Below are 20516 nucleotides of genomic sequence, written 5' to 3'. Positions count from 1 at the left end.
AGTGTGCATAATAATAATAATAATAATTTATTATTTATACCCCGCCCATCTGGCCGGGTCTCCCCAGCCACTCTGGGCGGCTTCCAACAGAAGAATAAAACACAATAATCTATTAAACATTAAAAGCCTCCCTGAACAGGGCTGCCTTTAGATGTCTTCTAAAAGTCTGGTAGTTGTTTTCCTTTTTGACATCTGTTGGGAGGGCGTTCCACAGGGTAGGCGCCATCACCGAGAAGGCCCTCTGCCTAGTTCCCTGCAACTTGGCTTCTCGCAACGAGGGAACCGCCAGAAGGCCCTCGGTGCTGGACCTCAGTGTCCGGGCAGAACGATGGAGGTGGAGACGCTCCTTCAGGTATAGTGGACCGAGGCCATTTAGGGCTTTAAAGGTCAGCACCAACACTTTGAATTGTGCTCGGAAACGTACATAAAATGCATACACATTAGTAAAAATGGAATATGAAATACATAGGGGACATTGCTTGCAAGAATGTGTACAACAGGAAAACTGAATACAAAAAAGGCATCTATTAGGAGACATTTGCGCTAAAACACTTATGGCCTTCCAATTTAAAAATCACAAACTGATACAGAAATGTAAAATGGACTAGGGAAGTTTATAAATGAAATATGATTTATTTATTTAATGACAATTGACTTGAAATAAGCTGCTAGTTATGCAGCTATAATGCGTAAGCTGTGTTTTTTTTTGAGGGGGGGGGAAACTGATGCAGAAATGTGGAGAACAGAACTTTAGACAGGAAAAATTACAAACTGGAAGCAACGTAAATTGACAGATGCGTTCAATCCTGCCTCCATACTCAGTGGCGGGGCGACCACGGTGCAGTGGCGCGTCTGCTCAGGGGGGATTTTGTCCCCCCCGGGGATGGCACCTGGGGTGCACCACCTCCACCGCACCCCCTTCCTATGCCCCTGTCCATACTCCTAGCCCAACCAAAGAACACTACAGCCACGATATGCTCAGCACTCTGTTTAAAAGGTCTCAGAGGCAGGAACCACCAAAGTGCTACATACAGCAGGACCAAGCACTCGCTCGAGCACCCTTGCTAAAACTCAGAAAGTCTAGGTCTGATCAGTTCCCCTCCAGGTGAGACTGCAAGACCATCTGAGCACAGGGACGGCTCTACTACAGTACATACTCTCCAACATTTCTCTGATGAAAATAAGGACAGGATGTTGAATATAAAATATTTGGGGAGTCTCCTGAGCAGCTGTAGCTACTCAGGCTAATGGATCACTGCCTCAGTGGGGCCAGGTCCTGAAGCTAAGTGTCTCTAAGAAACAGCAGCCTCTTTGGCAAACAGCTGTTTTTTGCATGGGGGGGGGCTGGTGCTAAAGTCTGCGCCTCTCCCCACTCTGCCTGACACAGTTGTCTCCCACTCACCTTTTCCTCCGGCTGACTCGATGTTTCTTGGGAGGCTCATGATGGCCACGAAAAGGCCAGCGATAGCTCTTTGCCGCATTTTCTCTACAAATAGGGCAGAATGAGTTACGGAAAGAGATCGTGGAAGAGCAATTCAGATTCATATGGTAACAGCATTTGTCTCGCTAAAGATATGCTACATGGAGATTTATACATTTACCTATTTTTTAAATGTATTCAAGAAGACCCTGCCCTAGAACATCTCGGGCATGGAACTGAACAGAGGGGAGGTAACTGTAGTCTGATCTCTCAGGACCTGGTATGGGAAATTGAGTGTTGTTGAACTGATGAGGAACACTGACCACAGTGTTATCAAATTCATTATACAGTCATACGTTGGATCCCAAACGCCTTGCAAGTTGAACGTTTTGGCTCCCGAATGCCGCAAACTTGGAAGTGACTGTTCCAGTTTGCGAACTAGTTTTGGAAGCCGAGCGTCTGACGGGGCTTCCGCAGCTTCCAATTGGCTCCAGGAGCTTCCTGCAGCCAATCAGAAGCTGCACTTTGGTTTCCAAATGTTTTGGAAGTCGAATGGACTTTCAGAATGGATTCTGTTTGACTTCCAAGGTATGACTGCATAGTTATAGATTGGGGTGGGGGGTGGGACCCCCCTTAAACCCTAGAAATTAATAAATGGTAGGATTTTGATTATTTGGGATATGAAAGGAGAAAGACAAGGTGCAGAGGAATTCCTGAGCAAGCCAATGCAAAATGACCTGGCCAAGCTAGGACCATTAAGAAAACAATACAGGGCCTTTGAGAGCCACACTGGCAATGCAAGAGAACTCTCCTTCCCCCTTGCCCTGAGGTTGCCAGCATGGTTAACCAGCAGAATCAGGTCCCTATGAGAGGCAAGAAGGCATCCTTCAGAGAACAGGACGTCTTGTCCAAATGAGAACAGCACTTCTCGCTGTTCAAGTTTAGCACAAAGGTGTTGGGCAGGGAGCTCTTCTGCACGTGGGTCTGCAAAGAGAAGGCAGGCTTGTGAGCAACCACTGTCTTCTATTCACTGACTCTTCATGATAAAACCCTACCTGGAGATGATGGTGTGCTAACTTAGAAAACCTGCCCATCATATGGGGAGTGTTCTGAGCTGCAATTGTGCGTTTACAGTCGTACCTTGGATCCTGAAGGCCTTGTGAGTGGAACATTTTGGCTTCCGAACGCCGTGAACCGGTGTTCTGGTTTGCGAACGTTCTTTGGAACCCGAACGTCCGATGGGGCTTCCGAGGCTTCCTGCAGCCAATCAGAAGCTGCACCTTGGTTTATGAATGTTTTGGAAGTCGAACGGACTTCCAGAACGGATTCCGTTTGACTCCCGAGGTACAACTGTACTGGTTTTCACTTTTGTTGTTTTTAAAGGAGAAAAGAGTTTCTAATTTTGCTTCTTGGAAAGATCTGGCCTCAAAGGATGCTGAGTTCATCCTGCACTGTTGTGCTACTGGATTCTTTTTCGTGCTATGCTGCCTGGCTGTGCTCCAAGCTGTCCCTTCTGTATCTCCATGAGCTGAGGCCAGCTGCTGATTTCAGGGACTCAGGGGTTTTGTCGCAGGCTTATCACTAACATAAAAATACTCTTTGCAGGAATCCAGAAATGTTCCAGCTGCTCCACTGAAGAGACAAGAGTGGGAGAGCGGTTGGGTGGGCTTTTTGGTTTTGTTTTTTTGGATTGCTTGTTTGTTCATTTCCTTGTGAGACAGAAACTCTTGCCAAGCTAAACCCAAGAGAGTCTTGACCTCGCCCATGCCCCTTCTAACTCCTGCAAGCTTCCCCTTCGTCAATACAGGCAAAATTTGGGTCCTGAGAGTCTGAGACCGTTTCTTGTCATGCGTCGCCCACAAATTCCTAGCATAAACAAGTCACCATTCAGCTTCCTGCTATTCAAGAATTCCAGTGTGTAGCCAGGGCGTTGCAGCCCGGACAGGAATCAAGATTGTTTAGATTCTGTCCTTGATGTTTGGGGGGTGGAAAGGGAGATATGCAAGCAGAGGGAGTTCCACCAGTCTGCAAAGATCTATCAGAGCAAGGCATATGTAGCACGGCTCCAGCCATGGAAGAATAGAAACTCCCCCAGAAACGGCTTGCTTTGTTTTTGCCGGTGGAGGGGAAGTTGAGGCTAAAGCTCAGAGAACATTGGCCTGTAAATAGTGATATCAGAAAGGAAGACTAAGATCAAGATCCTGTGCAGAGGGAATGTTGGCTCCTTGCAAATCAGAAGTCTGTATCAAGAGCAGGTCCTCCCCTCTCTTCTCTGGCACAGCGCCCTCCCCCCTTTCTCATTTCAGTCTTTGGGCTCCTCCAGACAACCTGTTTACTGAGCATGCACCTAGATTTGCTTGCCCAAAGCATGTGCAGAGGTTAGATTGAGCATTTGTTCTGGTTTGTTTGCATGGAGGTTATACACAGGGCTTTTTTTTCAGCTGGAACTTGCAGGAACACAGTTCCGGCACCTCTCAGGTGGGCACCATTGCCATTATAACAGAACTTCCAAGTGTCCCTATTTTCCAGGGACAGTCCCAGATTTACAAAAGCAGTCCTGGTTTCTGATTTGATCCCAGAAAGTCCCGCTTTTCCTTAGGCCAGGGGTGTCCAAACTTTTTTCAAAGAGGGCCAGATTTGATGACGTGAACATGCGTGAGGGCCGACCAAAGTTGCTGACCTTATTTTAGGATTGAAGCTGTTGAGTTTTTGGAGATTTAACCACAAAGTTATTGAGCTTTTTTTTTTAAGGATTGAAGTTGCTGACCTTCTTTTAGTATTTTACCCTAGGAAATAAACTGCCACAGGGGTCGTATTAAACAGACCGCAAGGGCGGATTGGCTCCCGGGCTGGACTTTGCTCATGCCTGCCTTAGAATTGCAGTAGAAAATGGAGTTCTTGGGAAAATCCAGAAATAAACGATAAATAGCAAGAACTCAGACCAAAAGAAGATGGATTCCAAATAAATCTTCACAAGGTTTTATTGATGTGATGTGGAGTTTGCAAACATATTTGGTACACTTTGACCTGTGAATCTTTGCTGACGAAGAATAGTTGAAACAGGGCCTTGTCCTGATTTTTACTGGAATTTACCTTTATTTGCCTTCAACATTGGGATTGATTCCCATTTAAACTCCGCATCACATCAATAAAACCGTGTGAAGAGTTATTTGGAATCCATCTTCTTTTGGCCTGAGTTCTTGCTATTTCTCGTTCATGCCTGCCTTAGGCCATCCATATTTTCATCAAAGAAATGTTAGAGGATACAGAGTAGGATGTCCCTATATTCACCAGAGAAATGTTGGAGGGGCCATCTCTATTTTCATCAGAGAAATGTTGGAGGGTATGTTATAAGAGGACAAGGGAGGCATTCATGGTGAGTTCTGGCACCTCTTTTTCTATAAAAATAGCACTGGTTATAAAACCATGAGCATGTTATACGCCTTCCATAACAATTCCGGACCTTTAAATGCATTTCTCCAACACTTAAGAGTACTTCCAGACTGTGACTCTTTTTGCAAGAGGGGATTCAGGTGCATACCAGAGCTTTGCACAGGCAATTATGGATTAAAGGGCTCTCTTTCCCCAGCACAACAAATCCACTTTAAAAGAGAATTTGGCTTTTTGCGGCCTGGAAAGTGTGGGAGGAACAAATGATTAATGGGAATATATGTAAACATAAATCAGGATAAATACTCATTGTCGTACAACTGCCCCGCTGACAAATCAGACTGAATGCTCAAGAGAGACATTTTCTGTCTATCATATTTCCTCCCACTCTGTTCTCTATTACTGCTCATTTTCATCCTCTTGGACAGCCCGACAGCTACAACACTTCAGCATTGCCTTTGCTCCAGCTGCTGAATCCCAGATTTTTTTGTCCGAGATGGGGAACCTTATGACCTCGTCATTTCACAACTGGCCTGATCTCTAGTTCTCATAGACACTGTCTGCATTTAAGTCTCTGGAGGATGCGTCAAAGAGGCGCCTTCTCGTGTCTACTGCTCTCCAGATCCTTCTTAGATGAGACCAGGGAATCGTCAAATCGAGCGTTTCTATAAATCGGCTCCAAAAATTGAGAAACCTTTGGGCCATCAAAGCCCATGTACAGAGGAGGAGAAAGGTGAAAAGTTCTAGTTACCGTGTTGTAGCCGTGTTGATCTGCCATAGTTGAAACAAAATAAATAAATTCCTTCCAGTAGCACCTTAGAGACCAACTAAGTTTGTTATTGGTATGGGCTTTCATGTGCATGCACACTTCTTCAGATAACTTTTCAGGTGAAAAGTTGTGTGTGTACTGTTTTGCCCTTTGTCAAGCCAAAGGAAGCTACAGAAGAAACTCACCGCCACGAAGTTTGCGACAAATAATATATGGGTAGGGATGAAGAATCTGTCCATTTGGATTCTTTAAGTTTCTCATTTTTCCAATCATAAATTCAATTCTCTCACTTTCCTGCAGCAATTTGTGGGTTTTTTAAAGATAAAAATTGCTTGTGAAAAATTGTTAGTATTTCAATGTGAATTTCTCTTAATAACCACATATTTGTAAAATAAAAAAAAATCCTTCAGTAGCACCTTAAAGACCAACTAAGTTTTTATTTTGGTATGAGCTTTCGTGTGCATGCACACTTCGTCAGATACACTGAAACAGAATCAACCAGACCCTTATGTATATTCAGAGGGTGGGGGGGGGTGGGAATGGGTGATGGGCTGATAGGAGTGGTGAACCTGTTGATGGCTGTTAACGACTGCTGATGACTGCAATTGGTCCTGCGGGGGAAAAAGCAAGGGCTGAGGCACAAAAGAAAGCTAGATCATGCATAATGAGATAAGAATCCAATGTCTCTGTTCATCCCAGGTGGCTCCATGGTTTTAAGCTTGGTAATGAGTCCCAATTCAGCAATTTCTCTTTCTTGTCTGTTCCTGAAATTTTACACACATTTTACACACATTTCCCCCCAATATATGTATTTTTGTATTCATTGGTTGGCTAGAGAACTTCACTGCGAAATTTGGAGACATGCAGATTTTGAATGATAGCTGTCTTTCGGTTTGCATATTGATTCGAGAAGCACAGATTGGGTAGTTTCTTACTGAAAAGCAAACACAGTTGAATTGCTTCTCCAGCTCTGCACATAGGCCCACAAAACACATTGCCACAGCACATTCTGACAACCATCAAGTTCGGCTGTAACTCTGGCAACAAACCAATGTTAGGGAAGTCAGTCTGTCCGTGCTTGTGTATGCACTTTGAGCAGTCCTCACTTTGCTCCACCCTTTCTGGAGTGGGGAAACATATAATGGAGCTGATGGCTTGCTATTACGTGCAAACCAGCATTTGCTACCTGATTCTTCCAACCATGCCATGTGAGCTGGAAACCTAGAACAAACCTTGGCTTCCGTTTGTGTTACATCTGGAGATAAATAAGCCAATGAGTGCTGGTTTGTAGCAGTCAGCCAGCCACTCTTAAGTTTGTTTCCCTAGAAGGAGAGGAGTAAACTGTGGACTGCCTGACCTGCACGTCCCAGTGTGTAGTTTGTGAGCAGAATAAGTTCCCCGACCATGATTTATGGCCAGCATTATACGTGGATGCAGCCAATGAATGAGTTCCGGTCCCAAACAAGGTGAAATCACATCAAATTCTTACAGTATTTTATTATGTAGTTTATGTTATCAGATGTGTTTTGTTCTCACTTACGTATTATGTATTGAAACCTGAAAAATCAATAAGAATAATTGTCAGAATAAAGATATCTCATTCTGTAGCCTACTGTTCACAAATAATTGGTGCCAGCTCTTCATCCAGTCTCAGTTAATTTCCCCGGACCAATCTGCGTGCAGCCAGGGAGTTGCCTAGCGTAAAAGCAAGTGATGCTCAGAACCTGTCAACACCTTAGGTATTGACTTCTGCAAATTCATCCTGAGGCAGAAGGGTGAGCAATAGCAATATGGTACAAGTGGATAACAGAAATAAAACATCTCTCCCCCCTTTCTATCAAGCACTATATAAATTTTATGACATTAAATAAATAAATATTTCTATTTATATAGCCACATGGGTGAATGTTTACTGCACCTTCGGATTTGCCAATTAAAAAACTTACTGTGATGTATTTGTTTTTTCATTACATCTGCTTAATCGCCTCAAGTTCTACTAACAAGCATTGGAAGGGGGCTGTGCAGAATCTCCAGCAGTCAGGAAGTGGGATTTCTGTGCCCTGGCATGGACGGTTCTTGAAGGAGGGGATAAAGGATCCCGTAGCTATGACAGCAAATATAATAACAGCGTATGCGTGTGCACTTAACAGCTTTTGAATGGATTGCCAAAGCATCATTCAATGGTCTGTCTATCTCTCTATCTCTCTATTGTCTATCTATCTATCATCTATCTATCTATCTATCTATCTATCTATCTATCTATCTATCTATCTATCTAATAACCCCAGTCATCTATTGCATGCTAATGGGAATCGAAGAATTGATGCTTTTTAATTATGGTGCTGGAGGAGACTCTTGAGAGTCCCATGGACTGCAAGAAGATCAAACCTATCCATTCTTAAGGAAATCAGCCCTGAGTGCTCACTGGAAGGACAGATCGTGAAGCTGAGGCTCCAATACTTTGGCCACCTCATGAGAAGAGAAGAATCCTTGGAAAAGACCCTGATGTTGGGAAAGACTGAGGGCACAAGGAGAAGGGGACGACAGAGGACGAGATGGTTGGACAGTGTTCTCGAAGCTACGAACATGAGTTTGACCAAACTGCGGGAGGCAGTGCAAGACAGGAGTGCCTGGCGTGCTATGGTCCATGGGGTCACGAAGAGTCGGACACGACTAAACGACAACAATGGGAATCAAATACCTGTATTTTTGGTCACTAGACAAATGCATGGAGTATAGTTCTACCAAAGGTTCTTCTTGGTCATGACAGGTAAATAAAGGTAAAGGTAAAGGTGCCTCTGACCGTTACGGTAGGTCCAGTCGCGGACAACTCTGGGGTTGCGTTCTCATCTTGCTCTATAGGGTGAGGGAGCTGTCCGTAGACAGCGTCCGGGTCATGTGGCGAACCAGAGCAGTGCACGGAAATGCCGTTTACCTTCCCACCGGAGCAGTACCTATTTATCTACTTGCACTTTGACGTGCTTTTGAACTGCTAGGTGGGCAGGAGCTGGAACCGAACAACGGGAGCTCACCCCGCCATGGGGATTCGAACTGCCGACCATCCGATCGGCAAGCCCTAGGCTCTGTGGTTTAGACCACAGCGCCACCCACATCCCTGACAGGTAAATGAAACCCCCTCAATTCAGTGTGCCTTTGAAGGCCAGTTGTTGGGAACAAAGACAGGAGAGGGCTATTATTGTCCTCCTGCCCTGCCTGTGAGCTTTGCAGAGATATCTAGTTGTCTACTGCATGGGATGCAGGATGTTGGACTAGAATGACCCTTGTTCCAATTCAGCAGGGCTCATCGTACGGTCATTGTTTTTGACATTAAAAAACCCCTTAAATGACATGAAGCTGAGCAGGAAGTGGAACTGATTATACAAGTCGGAACTTGCTGCCAGTGCAGGATTTTGCTGCTGGGTGGAACGGGTGCTAACATTTGGCATGTGCTGATATGGTCACCTTCGGGGTGCAATGAAGCCACACAGCAGAAAAAAGTGCAGCGGTCATTGCGGTTTGAGGCTTGTGAGCCGGCCGCATGGTGAAGCAATTGCACAGTTGCTCCACCGCAGGCAGAATTTGGCAGGTTTCCTCGTAAACCACATTTCCTGCTTGCCAGCTTGCTTACGGGAACGGATCCCAATTTTGACACTCACAGGATCTCCTCTTTCATACCTTTGTCGCTGTTGGGATTCAGCCACATAGCTTACCTTCCAAGTCCCGGACTGCAGAATCCGGGACCGGCAGCTGTGTGACACCGGACGTTGCGTCGACGTAACTTCCGGTGTCGCTTTGCCCTTATATGGGCACAAAAAATGGCTGCCACCGGCTTCAAAAGTCGCTTGTACGCATGTCAGGAAGTGCATCACGCAACTTCCGGTGTCGCTCCGCCCATCTATGGGCACCAAAAATGGCTGCCGCCGACACCGGAAGTCGCGTCTATGCACTTCCGGACATGCGTAGATGCAACTTTTGAAGCTGGCGGCGGCCATTTTTGGTGCCCATAGAAGGGCAAATCGGAAAGAAAAAAATGGCCGCCGGCAGGAGAAAATAACGGAGAAAAACGGGAGACGAAGTGATACGGGGGACCACCGGGAAAAGGTAAGTAAAAACGGGGTTTCCCGGGGAAAACGGGGTACTTGGCAGCTATGCCACATAGTGGATAATTCAGGCTGCACAATGAAAAGTTGACTTGGCACTCTTGTGTAACAAACAATCCCCACCCCTGCCATATCCAAACCCATGCCCAGATTTTGCTATAAGGAAAGTGACGGGAAAATGCACTAAAAAGTGTGGGATAACACGTACTCGACACAACATCATATAACCTCCCCACAAACAAATCAGAATGAATGCTACATAAACAGGTTGTCTAGAAGAGACTGGATTTAAATCAGGACAGACTGTTTGTCTATTTAGCTCAATGCCATCTACCTCAACCACCACCAGCACTCTCTGGGGTCTCTCAGGCAGACAGAGGGTCTTTCCCATCATGTGCTACTTGGGTCTTTTAACTGGAGATGGGAGAGAGTGAACCTGGGACCAAGCATGTTATCTACCATAGAGCTATGGTTCTTTTCCTAGAAGGCCAGCCCTTCCATAAGGCAGAGCGAGGCAGTCAATGTGGAGGAACAGAGACTGGACAAACCTGTGCGCACCAAGCACCCTGCATCTCTTGAGGTAGGCTGCTGTCCCCTGGTGGGGTGGAGGACTCTGACCTGTTGCTACCGTGTTTCTCCAAAAATAAGACACCGTCTTATATTTATTTTTCCTCAAAAAACACACACACAGTGGCTTATTTTCAGGGGATGTCTTATTTTTTTTTAATTAAGTATGGTACAGTTTAACCTACAAGGTTAAACTGCCTATCACTATGGCTTATTTTGGGGGTATGGATTATTTTTGGGGTGTGGCTTATTTTCGGAGAAACACGGTAGTGTCAGTGTAAGCTTCAAATGCCAGTCAACTGGTTTTGCCTTTTGTACGTGAACTGAGTGAGTGAGAAACCGTCTTGCCCTTCGCCTCCTGCAACAAAATGTCTGGGGCCAGCCCTTGAGAATTTGCGATTTTTGTTGTTTAGGTTCAGGCTGGTTTCAAGCATTTTGTGGACTTCGGCTTTTTCTCTCAAGACGCCACCTATCACGGGTTTTTGAACTTCCTACCTTTTGCTGCTGGTGTTTCATAAAAGCTAAGAGTATGCATTATATGTAGGGCTGCCTTTGAAGACGGTTCAGAAACTCTAGCTAGTGCAGAATTCAGCGGCCAGATTGCTCACCGGAGCAAAACGGTTTGAGCATATTACACCAATCCTGGTCCGACTGCACTGGCTACCAATGAGTTTCCGGGCCCAATTCAAAGTGCTGGTTTTGACCTATAAAGCCTTAAACGGCTCAGGACCAAAATACATCTAGGACCGCCTCTTTCTATACCTGGACCCTGAAATCATCTTCTGAGGCCCTCCTTCGTGTGCCTCCTGCTTGAGAAGTGTGGAGGGTGGCGACACAGTGGCTCCCCATTTGTGGAATGCTCTCCCCAGGGAATGTTTTCCAGGTGCCTTCATTACACACCTTTCGGCGCCAGGCAAAAACGTTCCTTTTCAACCAGGCCTTTGGTTGATCTGTTTGACATCCTATACCCTTTTAAAGACAGATCGTGAAGCTGAGGCTCCAATACTTTGGCCACCAGATGAGAAGAGACGACTCCCTGGGAAAGACCCTGATGTTGGGAAAGATGGAGGGCACTAGGAGAAGGGGACAACAGAGGACGAGATGGGTGGACAGTGTTCTCAAAGCTACCAACATGAGTTTGACCAAACTGCGGGAGGCAGTGGAAGACAGGAGTGCCTGGCGTGCTATGGTCCATGGGGTCACGAAGAGTCGGAAACGACTAAACAACAACAACAACCCTTTAAAAATGTGGCTCTTTTCTGGGGGGGGGGGCGACGACGTGTTACTGAGTTGTTGTTTTTATTCTGATTATATATGATGTACTCTTTTCTGTGAACCGCCCTGAGACCTCCAGGTATATAATAATAATAATAATAATAATAATAATAATAATAATAATAATAATAGGGTATGAGCTAGACGTCCATGGCTCAGATCTTAGCTGGGTGCACTGAGTGCCCTTTGATAAGCCACTCTCCCAGCCTGGACCCCCATCCAGTAGCAGGGAGTACAGATGGAGCTGCGCCGCTGACCTGGCTCCCCAACAGTGTGTGTCATTGCCAGGTACTGAGAAAGCAAGGGGCAAAGAAGCAAGGAGCTCAGAATGGTGACGGTGCGATGGCAGAGCCAATCTCATGCTCTGCCCGGACTCTGGCAAGCTCCCTGCTGCTTTGCCCCTCTCCTTCTTTGTAAACGGAAGCGGTGTGTGGTGTTGGCAAGCCAAGTCAGCAATGTAGCCCCTGACCTGCCCCCGAGTTGCTGGGCTGGGTGCTTCTGTAATATGTCACGAGTATAATACTCGTTGTAGGATCTTTGTAAGGATTGCTGAGAAGATGATAAGAAGAAAAGTCCTCTATAAATGCCAAGTACGATTCTGTGGCTGGAAACCTCAAACACATTTGCTGGTTCTGCTTTTTCAATGCCAAAATAGTACTCATGACTTGCTTCCTTTTTTAAAATAAAAAAATCCAGGGTGTGTGACTTCAAGGATGGTATTTGGCCTTGTTTCAAGGTTAGGGGCTGGAGAATTTCCCACGGGTGCAGTCCTCCCTGCAGTGACCAGCTATTTTTAAAAACGGAGTGCTTGTGATGGAGTGAAGTGTACACAACTGGGTGACAGATTCGCAACCTAAAGCCACATCCACACCATGCTTTTAAGTTGCTACGATGGCACTTTAAACAGTCATGGTGGCTTCCCCCAAACAATTCTGGGAGTTGTACTTGAGAGTTGTTGGAAGGCGCCTCTTCCGCTCACAGCACTACAGTGGTACCTCTACTTACGAATTTAATGCGTTCCGAATGCACATTCGTAAGTCGAAAAAAATTGTAAGTCGAATCCCATAGGAATGCATTGGGAGAAAAAAATTGTAAGTCGAAGCAACCCTATCTAAAAATTCGTAAGTAGAAAAAAACGCATCCAAGATGGTGGACGGAGCTCCGTTCGTAAGTAGAAACATTCGTAAGTAGAGGTACCACTGTACAACTCTCGGAGTTTCCTGTGAAGAGGGATTGATTATTAAGCCAGCCACAGCTCTGGGAGGGAAATAAAGACCTCCTAACGATTCTCAGCATCCATAAAACTACAGCTCCCAGAGTTCTTTGCGGGGAAGAAGCCACAGCTGTTTAAAGTGGTGTCATAGTGACCTAAAAATGTAGGTGGCCTAAGAGGACACCTAGAGTTTACCTAACAGGTATTGTCATTTCAGCCGGCTTCCTAAAATTTTCACAAAATGCGTGAAAATCTCACCACACATTTTTAAAGTACAGTGGTACCTCGGTTTAAGAACAGTGCTGTTTACGAACTATTCGGTTTACGAACTCTGCAAAACTGGAAGTAGTGTCCCGGTTTGCGAACTTCACCTCGGTCTAAGAACAGAATCCGAACAGTGAAAGGGCACCGGTGATGGAAGGCCTCATTCGGGAAAGCGCGCCTCAGTTTAAAAACGGACTTCCGGAACGGATTAAATTCGTAAACAGAGGTACCACTGTACATTTCTTACCCTTTTGAGTTGCGGAAAGCTGTGTTCCAGATTCTGTTGGCTCCAACTTCCACCATCCCTTGCCTTTGACTATACCAGGCATCCCGAAACTTCGGCCCTCCAGATGTTTTGGACTACAATTCCCATCATCCCTGACCATTGGCCCTGTTAGCTAGGGATGATGGGAGTTGTAGGCCAAAACATCTGGAGGGCCGCAGTTTGGGGATGCCTGGACTATACTGAGTGTGGCTTATCCAAGTTCAACAACATCAGGCTCCCCATGTCTGGGCTGCACAGAAACACAACTCAGAAATCGGCACAATGAACTTTCATACTTCACTGTTGCGAGATGAGTGTACATATGTGTGTTTGCACTTACAATTCTACAGACCCCCCCCAAATGTCCATTTTTTTTCAGGGACAGCCCCAGATTTACAGAAGCTGTCCCAGTTTCTGATTTGATCCTGGAATCTCCCGCTTTTCCTTAGGGCGTTCCTATTTTCATCTGAGAAATGTTGGTGGGTATGGAGTTATGCCACTTTTAAGGTAAAGGTAAAGGGACCCCTGACCATTAGGTCCAGTCGTGACCGACTCTGGGGTTGCACGCTCATCTCGCATTATTGGCCGAGGGAGCCGGCGTATAGCTTCCAGGTCATGTGGCCAGCATGACAAAGCTGCTTCTGGCAAACGAGAGCAGCAGATGGAAACGCCGTTTACCTTCCCGCTGTAGTGGTTCCTATTTATCTACTTGCATTTTGATGTGCTTTCGAACTGCTAGGTTGGCAGGAGCTGGGACCGAGCAACGGGAGCTCACCCTGTCACAGGGATTCGAACCGCTGACCTTTTGATCAGCAAGCCCTAGGCTCAGTAGTTTAACCCATAGTGCTTCTAAAGGCAGCCCAGTATAGGGAAGTTTTTTTTAAAAAAAATGTTTAATGTCTTATTATGTTTTTATATGTTGGAAGTTGCCCAGAGTGGCTGGGGTAGCTAGTAGTACAGTGGTACCTCGGGTTACAGATGCTTCAGGTTACAGACTCCGCTAACCCAGAAATAGTACCTCGGGTTAAGAACTTTGTTTCAGGATGAGAACAGAACTCGCATAGCGGCAACGCGGCGGCAGCAGGAGGCTCCATTAGCTAAAGTGGTACTTCAGGTTAAGAACAGTTTCAGGTTAAGAACGGACCTCCAGAACGAATTAAGTTCTTAACCCGAGGTACCACTGTAGTAGAATTGAATAAAGGTACCCCTGACCATTAGGTCCAGTCACGGATGACTCTGGGGTTGCGGCGCTCATCTCACTCTATAGGCTAAGGGAGCCAGCGTTTGTCCGCAGACAATTGTGGCCAGCATGACTAAGCCGCTTCTGGCGAACCAGAGCAGCGCATGGAAACACCATTTACCTTTCCGCCGGAGCGGTATCTATTTAACTACTTGCACTTTGATGTGCTTTCGAACTGCTAGGTTGGCAGGAGCTGGGAGCAAGCAACGTGAGCTCACCCCGTGGCGGGGATTCGAACTGCTGACCTTCTGTTCGGCAAGCCCTAGGCTCTGTGGTTTAGACCACAGCGCCACCCGCGTCCCTTTAGTATTGAATAGGATGACCCTAATTCCATTGGAGAAATGTTGGATGTTATTAGTTTTATTCAGATTGCATTTCAAGGCAAGCCTACCTAAATTCTTATTTCCTGAAACAATACACACTTCTCCAAATCTTGCAATGCACTTCTCCAGCCTAGTAGTGTGTACAAAAAAGCATATACTGAGGTAAAGTGTGCATGAAATGTATAAGTTAGTGAAAATAGCACACAAAAATGCATTACACTACACAAAATGGGTTTTTGTATATTAGAGGGAAATTGTACAGCAATTAGGAGACAATCACACAAAAATGCTGGTGAATCTTGATGGGGATTAAAAACAAGATACAATTCCCCCTCCCTAACAACCCCGGAACTGATTTGGAAATGTGGAGAAGTGAACTTTAGTTGTGAAGCACACAATTCTCATTTCCACTCGCCATTCCACACTTTACAAGGGTGTCTATCTACATTCCTGATGTGTTAGACCAGATGCTTGTGTTTCTCTAGATCAGGCATCCCCAAACTTCGGCCCTCCAGATGTTTTGGACTACAATTCCAAAATGGTAGGGATGATGGGAGTTGTAGGCCAAAACATCTGGAGGGCCGCAGTTTGGGGATGCCTGCTCTAGATGTTGCTGGACTACAACTCTAATCAGCCCCAGTCAGCCTGGCCAGTGGTTAAGGAAAATGTGATTTGCAGAAATACTCCGAGCATGTGCAGTTTTGCATTTTAGAAATCGTCGTAAATCACGACATAGTTTCTGTTGTCATGAACAGAAATAAAATGACATTTGCTTTTGTTTGCAAAAGTTATGTGTATTAGGTAAAATTGCATAAAGGTATGACTACTAAGACAAATTTGCACCATAATGCTAACAAATTTTCGCAATTCACAGACTGCTGCAGAAATGCTGAGAGCTGAGCTTAAGGTAGGAAAACTGAGAGAAAGCAAAATCGACAGATTTGTCTGTTCCTAGCTGGAACCAGACATTGGGGTGCAAACGTGGGCCTTTGCCAAACAGCTGCAAAAGCAGAAGGGGGAGGGTATGATTCGAAGTGGAAAAATGGGGCTGGAGGGGGGTAGAATGCTTAACCCTTACCCCACCCACTACCATCCTCCTGCAACCTCCTCCTTTCAGCTCTGTTTTCCTGCAACATGGGAGGAATTCAACATCTCACTACAGCAATTATTTGATTGCCAGATGGAGCAATCCTCTTCTCCTTCCCCACATAATGTTCTGGTGGCTCTCCTGACCCTTTCCCTGCCCCCAGCCAATTTTAGGGGGGGGGCACATGAGGGAGGAGAAGGGGGAATAGCCCCATTGTGCAGGTGGAAGCCTTTGAATAGGGCTTCCGCTTTTGAATCCTGTGCAACGACTCACATCTACAGTGGTAGCTGACTTAACAATTTCAGGAATCTGTGGCTTCCTCAGGAACCAGTCATTTAGGAAATTAGAATTTCTCTATACTACCTGGATTAATAAAGTTGTATCCTGTGCTTTGTCAGATTGCCATTTCATTGTGTTCAAGAATGCCACACTAAATTTATTTTTAATGGGCATGTCTATCAATTTCAGATGCAGACAGAGACAAAATCACTACAACACAGGGGTGTGTGTGTGGGGGGGGAGAGCCAGTGACCCTCTACGTCAGGCATCCCCAAACTTCAGCCCTCCAGATGTTTTGGACTACAATTCCCATCTTCCCCGACCACTGGTCCTGTTAGCTAAGGATCATGGGAGTTGTAGGCCAAAACATCTGGAGGGCCGCAGTTTGGGGATGCCTGCTCTACGTGTAGTTGGACTCTCTACTGCCATGAGACCCAGCTAGCATGGCCAATGGTACAAGCTGATGTGTGTTGTTGTCTAAACACATCTGGAAGGCACAAGATTCTCCACCACTGCCATAAACCTTCTTACAGCTGCTCTTATACCTGAAGGAGCGTCTCCACCCCCATTGTTCAGCCCGCACACTGAGGTCCAGCTCCAAGGGCCTTCTGGAGGTTTCTTCACTGTGAGATGTGGGGTTGCAGGGAACCAGGCGGAGGGCCTTCTCGGTAGTGGCTCCCGCCCTGTGGAACGCCCTCCCATCAGATCTCAAGGAAATAAACAACTATCTGCCTTTTAGAAGACATCTGTTTAGGGAAGTTTTTAATGTTTGATCTTTTATTGTGTTTTTAATATTCTGTTGGGAGCCACCCTGAGTGGCTGGGGAAACGCAGCCAGATGGGCGGGGTATAAAAAAAAATCATAATTATTATTGTGGTCAACTTTCACTGCCGGTGGTCTGGCAACCCACCCCCAGATTCCCACGACCCACAAATGAAATATTTCAGCCCACCCCTGGAAACATCTGTTTCGATTTTTCTCCGCGAATTGGTGCTGCTGTCTAGCATCGTCCCTGCGGCATTTTTGCCCAAGGATTTGGCCATAATTCCCAGCTGAGCTGAGCTCAACAAGAGTCCAAGCAATGGCCAATTGGTTTTGTGGAGGAGCTCAAGGGAGCTGGTCTGGCCTGTGAAGGGTAGTCTGAGAGCCGGGCTGGGAAAAACTGAAGATGTTAAATGCTGCTAGGAATTTGATTCTGGTAGCGATACATTTCAATCTTTCCTCCATTCTTTTATGAGGGGCCTGGTGCCTAAAGATCGGATCTTGGAAATTCCTGTTTTGCTTGACAGTAAAAATCCCTCCTCCTCAAGTAAAAAATGAAAATGTCAGAAACATTGAATTCAACTTACCCAGAAGTCTATGTAGGTGGAAGAGAGTGAAGCTTAGGCACGTCCTGTATCCTTCTGCCTTCCTGCTTTTAACGGGCCTCGGCTAAAAGTTTACTTCGGTACCAAAGTTTGAAGTGTGTTTTTTTTTTAAACACCCGCAGATGCGTTTATTTAGATCACCCTGGGCAGCTCCTCACCATTCTCGGATGCCTGGCCTGATACAGAATCATGGGTCTCCTTTCCGATGACCGTATGAACCTTCCTGAATTTTCCAACTTTAAAGGCGCAGCGTCCCCTGATTTAGTCTGAAGCTCCTTTCTGGCAAAGCCTATCCCAGGGAGGCCGGCGTATCGAAAGCAGGGTTGAAATGGGGAGCAAGGAGCCAGGATTCTTTCTTACAGTCCCCTCTGCACTTTCTCTCTCTTGCTCTGAAAGCAGTGGTTTGGCAAGCTCTGGAGGTGGGAGAAGTTAAAAATGTTTCTTATTACTGCCTCTTCCTGCTTGGCTTTTCTCCACCACTCCCAGCTAATAAAGCATTTCCTATTGCAAAGCACAGTTCTACACACACACAGCCCCTCCTTCCCTCTCTATCCCCCAGAACACAGTAGGGTCGTGCACAATTATTCTTCATGATCTCCTTCTGACAACTAAGTGATTCTTATTGCCTCACCTTACCCTGTTTCATTCCTCCAGCTGATCGGTTCCTTTTTTCCTGTTTTCGTTTTCAGAATGCAATTGACTAATTCAGGGGGGTGGGGGTGGGGTAGGGGCTGTCAACCAGATCAGTCTCTATTTCACCCGTCTGGGCAGAAAGATTATGCCCTATTTCTGTCAGGCAACCAGAACAGTGATTAGGGTTGCCAGACTCAATAGAGGACAGGACTTCTGTGCCTTTAATTGCCCTTGCTCTCTTTTGAGTCTGGAAACCTTAAAGAGAAACCAGCAGCCCCTTTGTTTAATTTCCAAGCAAAGGGTCTGCTGGTTTCTCTTTAAGGTTTCCAGACGCAAAAGAGAGCAGGGCAATTAAAGGCACAGAAGTCCTGTCCTCTACCGGTATTGAGTCTGGCAACCCTAACAGTGATCTGGCCAGCCACCAAAACTCACAGTCCTGGCTTTAAGCTTTGTGGATCCCTTGGGCCAGCTGCCATCACCAAGTGTCTTAATCAGGAAGGACAGAGGTTTGTGGAACAGACAAGACCTTGAAGAGAGTAGAGACCCTATGTTTGTTGAGAATTGGAGTGTGCTTGGACCCCCAGGGGCCAGTATTTTTGCAATCAAAAGCTTGCATCCCTTATTGACTAACCGTATCACAGGCACTGGCAAATATCTGCTCTGGACATGGGATCAATAAGTGAGTTTTGGCAATCCCCACCATTCTTTTTAAAGGACCAGTAGAACCGACCAGCTGCATCTCATGTCCATTCTGCTTTCATAGCTTCGGTATTTTTCCGTAAATCCACTCTGGAGACTAAATATAAAGCTGACCAACATTCTTTACTACGGGATGAATGTCAATGCCACACTGCAGCAACTCTTGCCGAGCTCTGATTGATTGATTGATTGGTCGATTGATCGACTGCACTTCTAAGCCACCCTTACTCAATAAAGATCTCGGGGCGGTTCACAAATAAAACAAGCCAACAAAACACAAGTAAAATTCTAAAACCTAAACAAAACACCCACGATTTCCAGCTATACAAACAGCTGTCAAAGGAGATTTCCAACATGAAAGGGCTTTGAAAAAGCTACTATATATATAACCAAGATGGCAACAATCGGTTTTCAGTTCCCTCATCCGGTATTATGGGATGGTGTCCGTTGGTCTTGTGAAGATGGGCACTTGGAAGAACACCTACATGCCTTTTGACCAAATTCAATCTATGCGTACTGTACCATTAATAGGTGACCCTAAATTCTTGCACACTTACCTTTTAGTAGGATGTAATCTCAGAGCCTCTGCCTATAATCTCAAAGATTATAGAACAGGTGAAGATGAGGTCCCTGCACACCGGAGTCATTGTGCCCCATTTGTCCCCATTTTCAAAAGGGGAAGGAGAAGACCCATGTAACTAGCAACCTATCATCTTGATGTTGATACCAGGATAGATCCTAAACAGTCTGTCTGTTAGCACTCAGAAAATGATGCAGTGATAGTAATAGACCCAGCATAGGTTTCTCAAACCAAGTCCTGCCAGATGAATCACATTTCCATTTTTTTAAAAAATAAGCTTGGGGGTTCAAGACGATGCTGTGGATGTAGCTTTCAGTAAGGCCTTTGACAAAGTCCGCCGTAATATTCTTGCAGAAAAGCTGGTAAAATGTGGTCTGGGTGAGGTCATTTTTAGGCAGATTTGTAGCTGGTTGACTGACTGAACCCAAAGACTGCTCACTAATAGTTCCTTCCCATCCTGGAAAAAAAGTGGTAAGTGGGGTTGCGACACAATTCTGTCCTGGACTTATGGTGGTTCAACGACTTTATAAATGACTTGGATGACTAGCTAGTGCTATTCTAGGCTGCATCAACAGAAATATAGTGTTCCGATCAAGGGAAGTGATTGTTGTTGTTGTTGTTTAGTCGTTTAGTCGTGTCCGACTCTTTGTGACCCCATGGACCATAGCACGCCAGGCAATCCTGTCTTGCACTGCCTCCCGCAGTTTGGTCAAACTCATGTTCGTAGCTTCGAGAACACTGTCCAACCATCTTGTCCTCTGTCGTCCCCTTCTCCTAGTGCCCTCCATCTTTCCCAACATCAAGGTCTTTTCCAAGGATTCCAAGTATTGGAGCCTCAGCTTCACGATCTGTCCTTCCAGTGAGCACTCAGGGCTGATTTCCTTCAGAATGGATAGGTTTGATCTTCTTGCAGTCCATGGGACTCTCAAGAGTCTCCTCCAGCACCATAATTCAAAAGCATCAATTCTTCGGCGATCAGCCTTCTTTATGGTCCAGCTCTCACTTCCATACATCACTACTGGGAAAACCATAGCTTTAACTATAC

General features: G+C 45.8%; 1 protein-coding gene across 3 annotated transcripts in view; it reads right to left on the bottom strand.

Annotated features, from left to right (window-relative positions):
• The window catches only part of ACVRL1 (activin A receptor like type 1), a 48586-nt gene extending 30905 nt beyond the window's left edge, over window positions 1–17681 (bottom strand). Inside the window, exons 1-2 of one of the 3 annotated variants that reach the window (XM_060272028.1) lie at window positions 17542–17681; window positions 1403–1486 (exon numbers count right to left, since the gene is read on the bottom strand). In XM_060272028.1, the coding sequence (XP_060128011.1) occupies window positions 1403–1481 (79 nt within the window). In that variant the 5' untranslated portion in view covers window positions 1482–1486; window positions 17542–17681. Of the gene's footprint in view, window positions 1–1402 lie in introns of all 3 variants that reach the window. The other 2 variants (XM_060272030.1, XM_060272029.1) reach the window with 2 other exon arrangements.
• Window positions 17682–20516: the final 2835 nt, after the last annotated feature.

This window comes from Zootoca vivipara, chromosome 2, assembly GCF_963506605.1.
Source record: "Zootoca vivipara chromosome 2, rZooViv1.1, whole genome shotgun sequence".
Classification (NCBI taxonomy): domain Eukaryota; kingdom Metazoa; phylum Chordata; class Lepidosauria; order Squamata; family Lacertidae; genus Zootoca; species Zootoca vivipara.
Note: the sequence above shows the minus strand (reverse complement) of the source record. Positions and strands in the feature narration are given on the sequence as shown.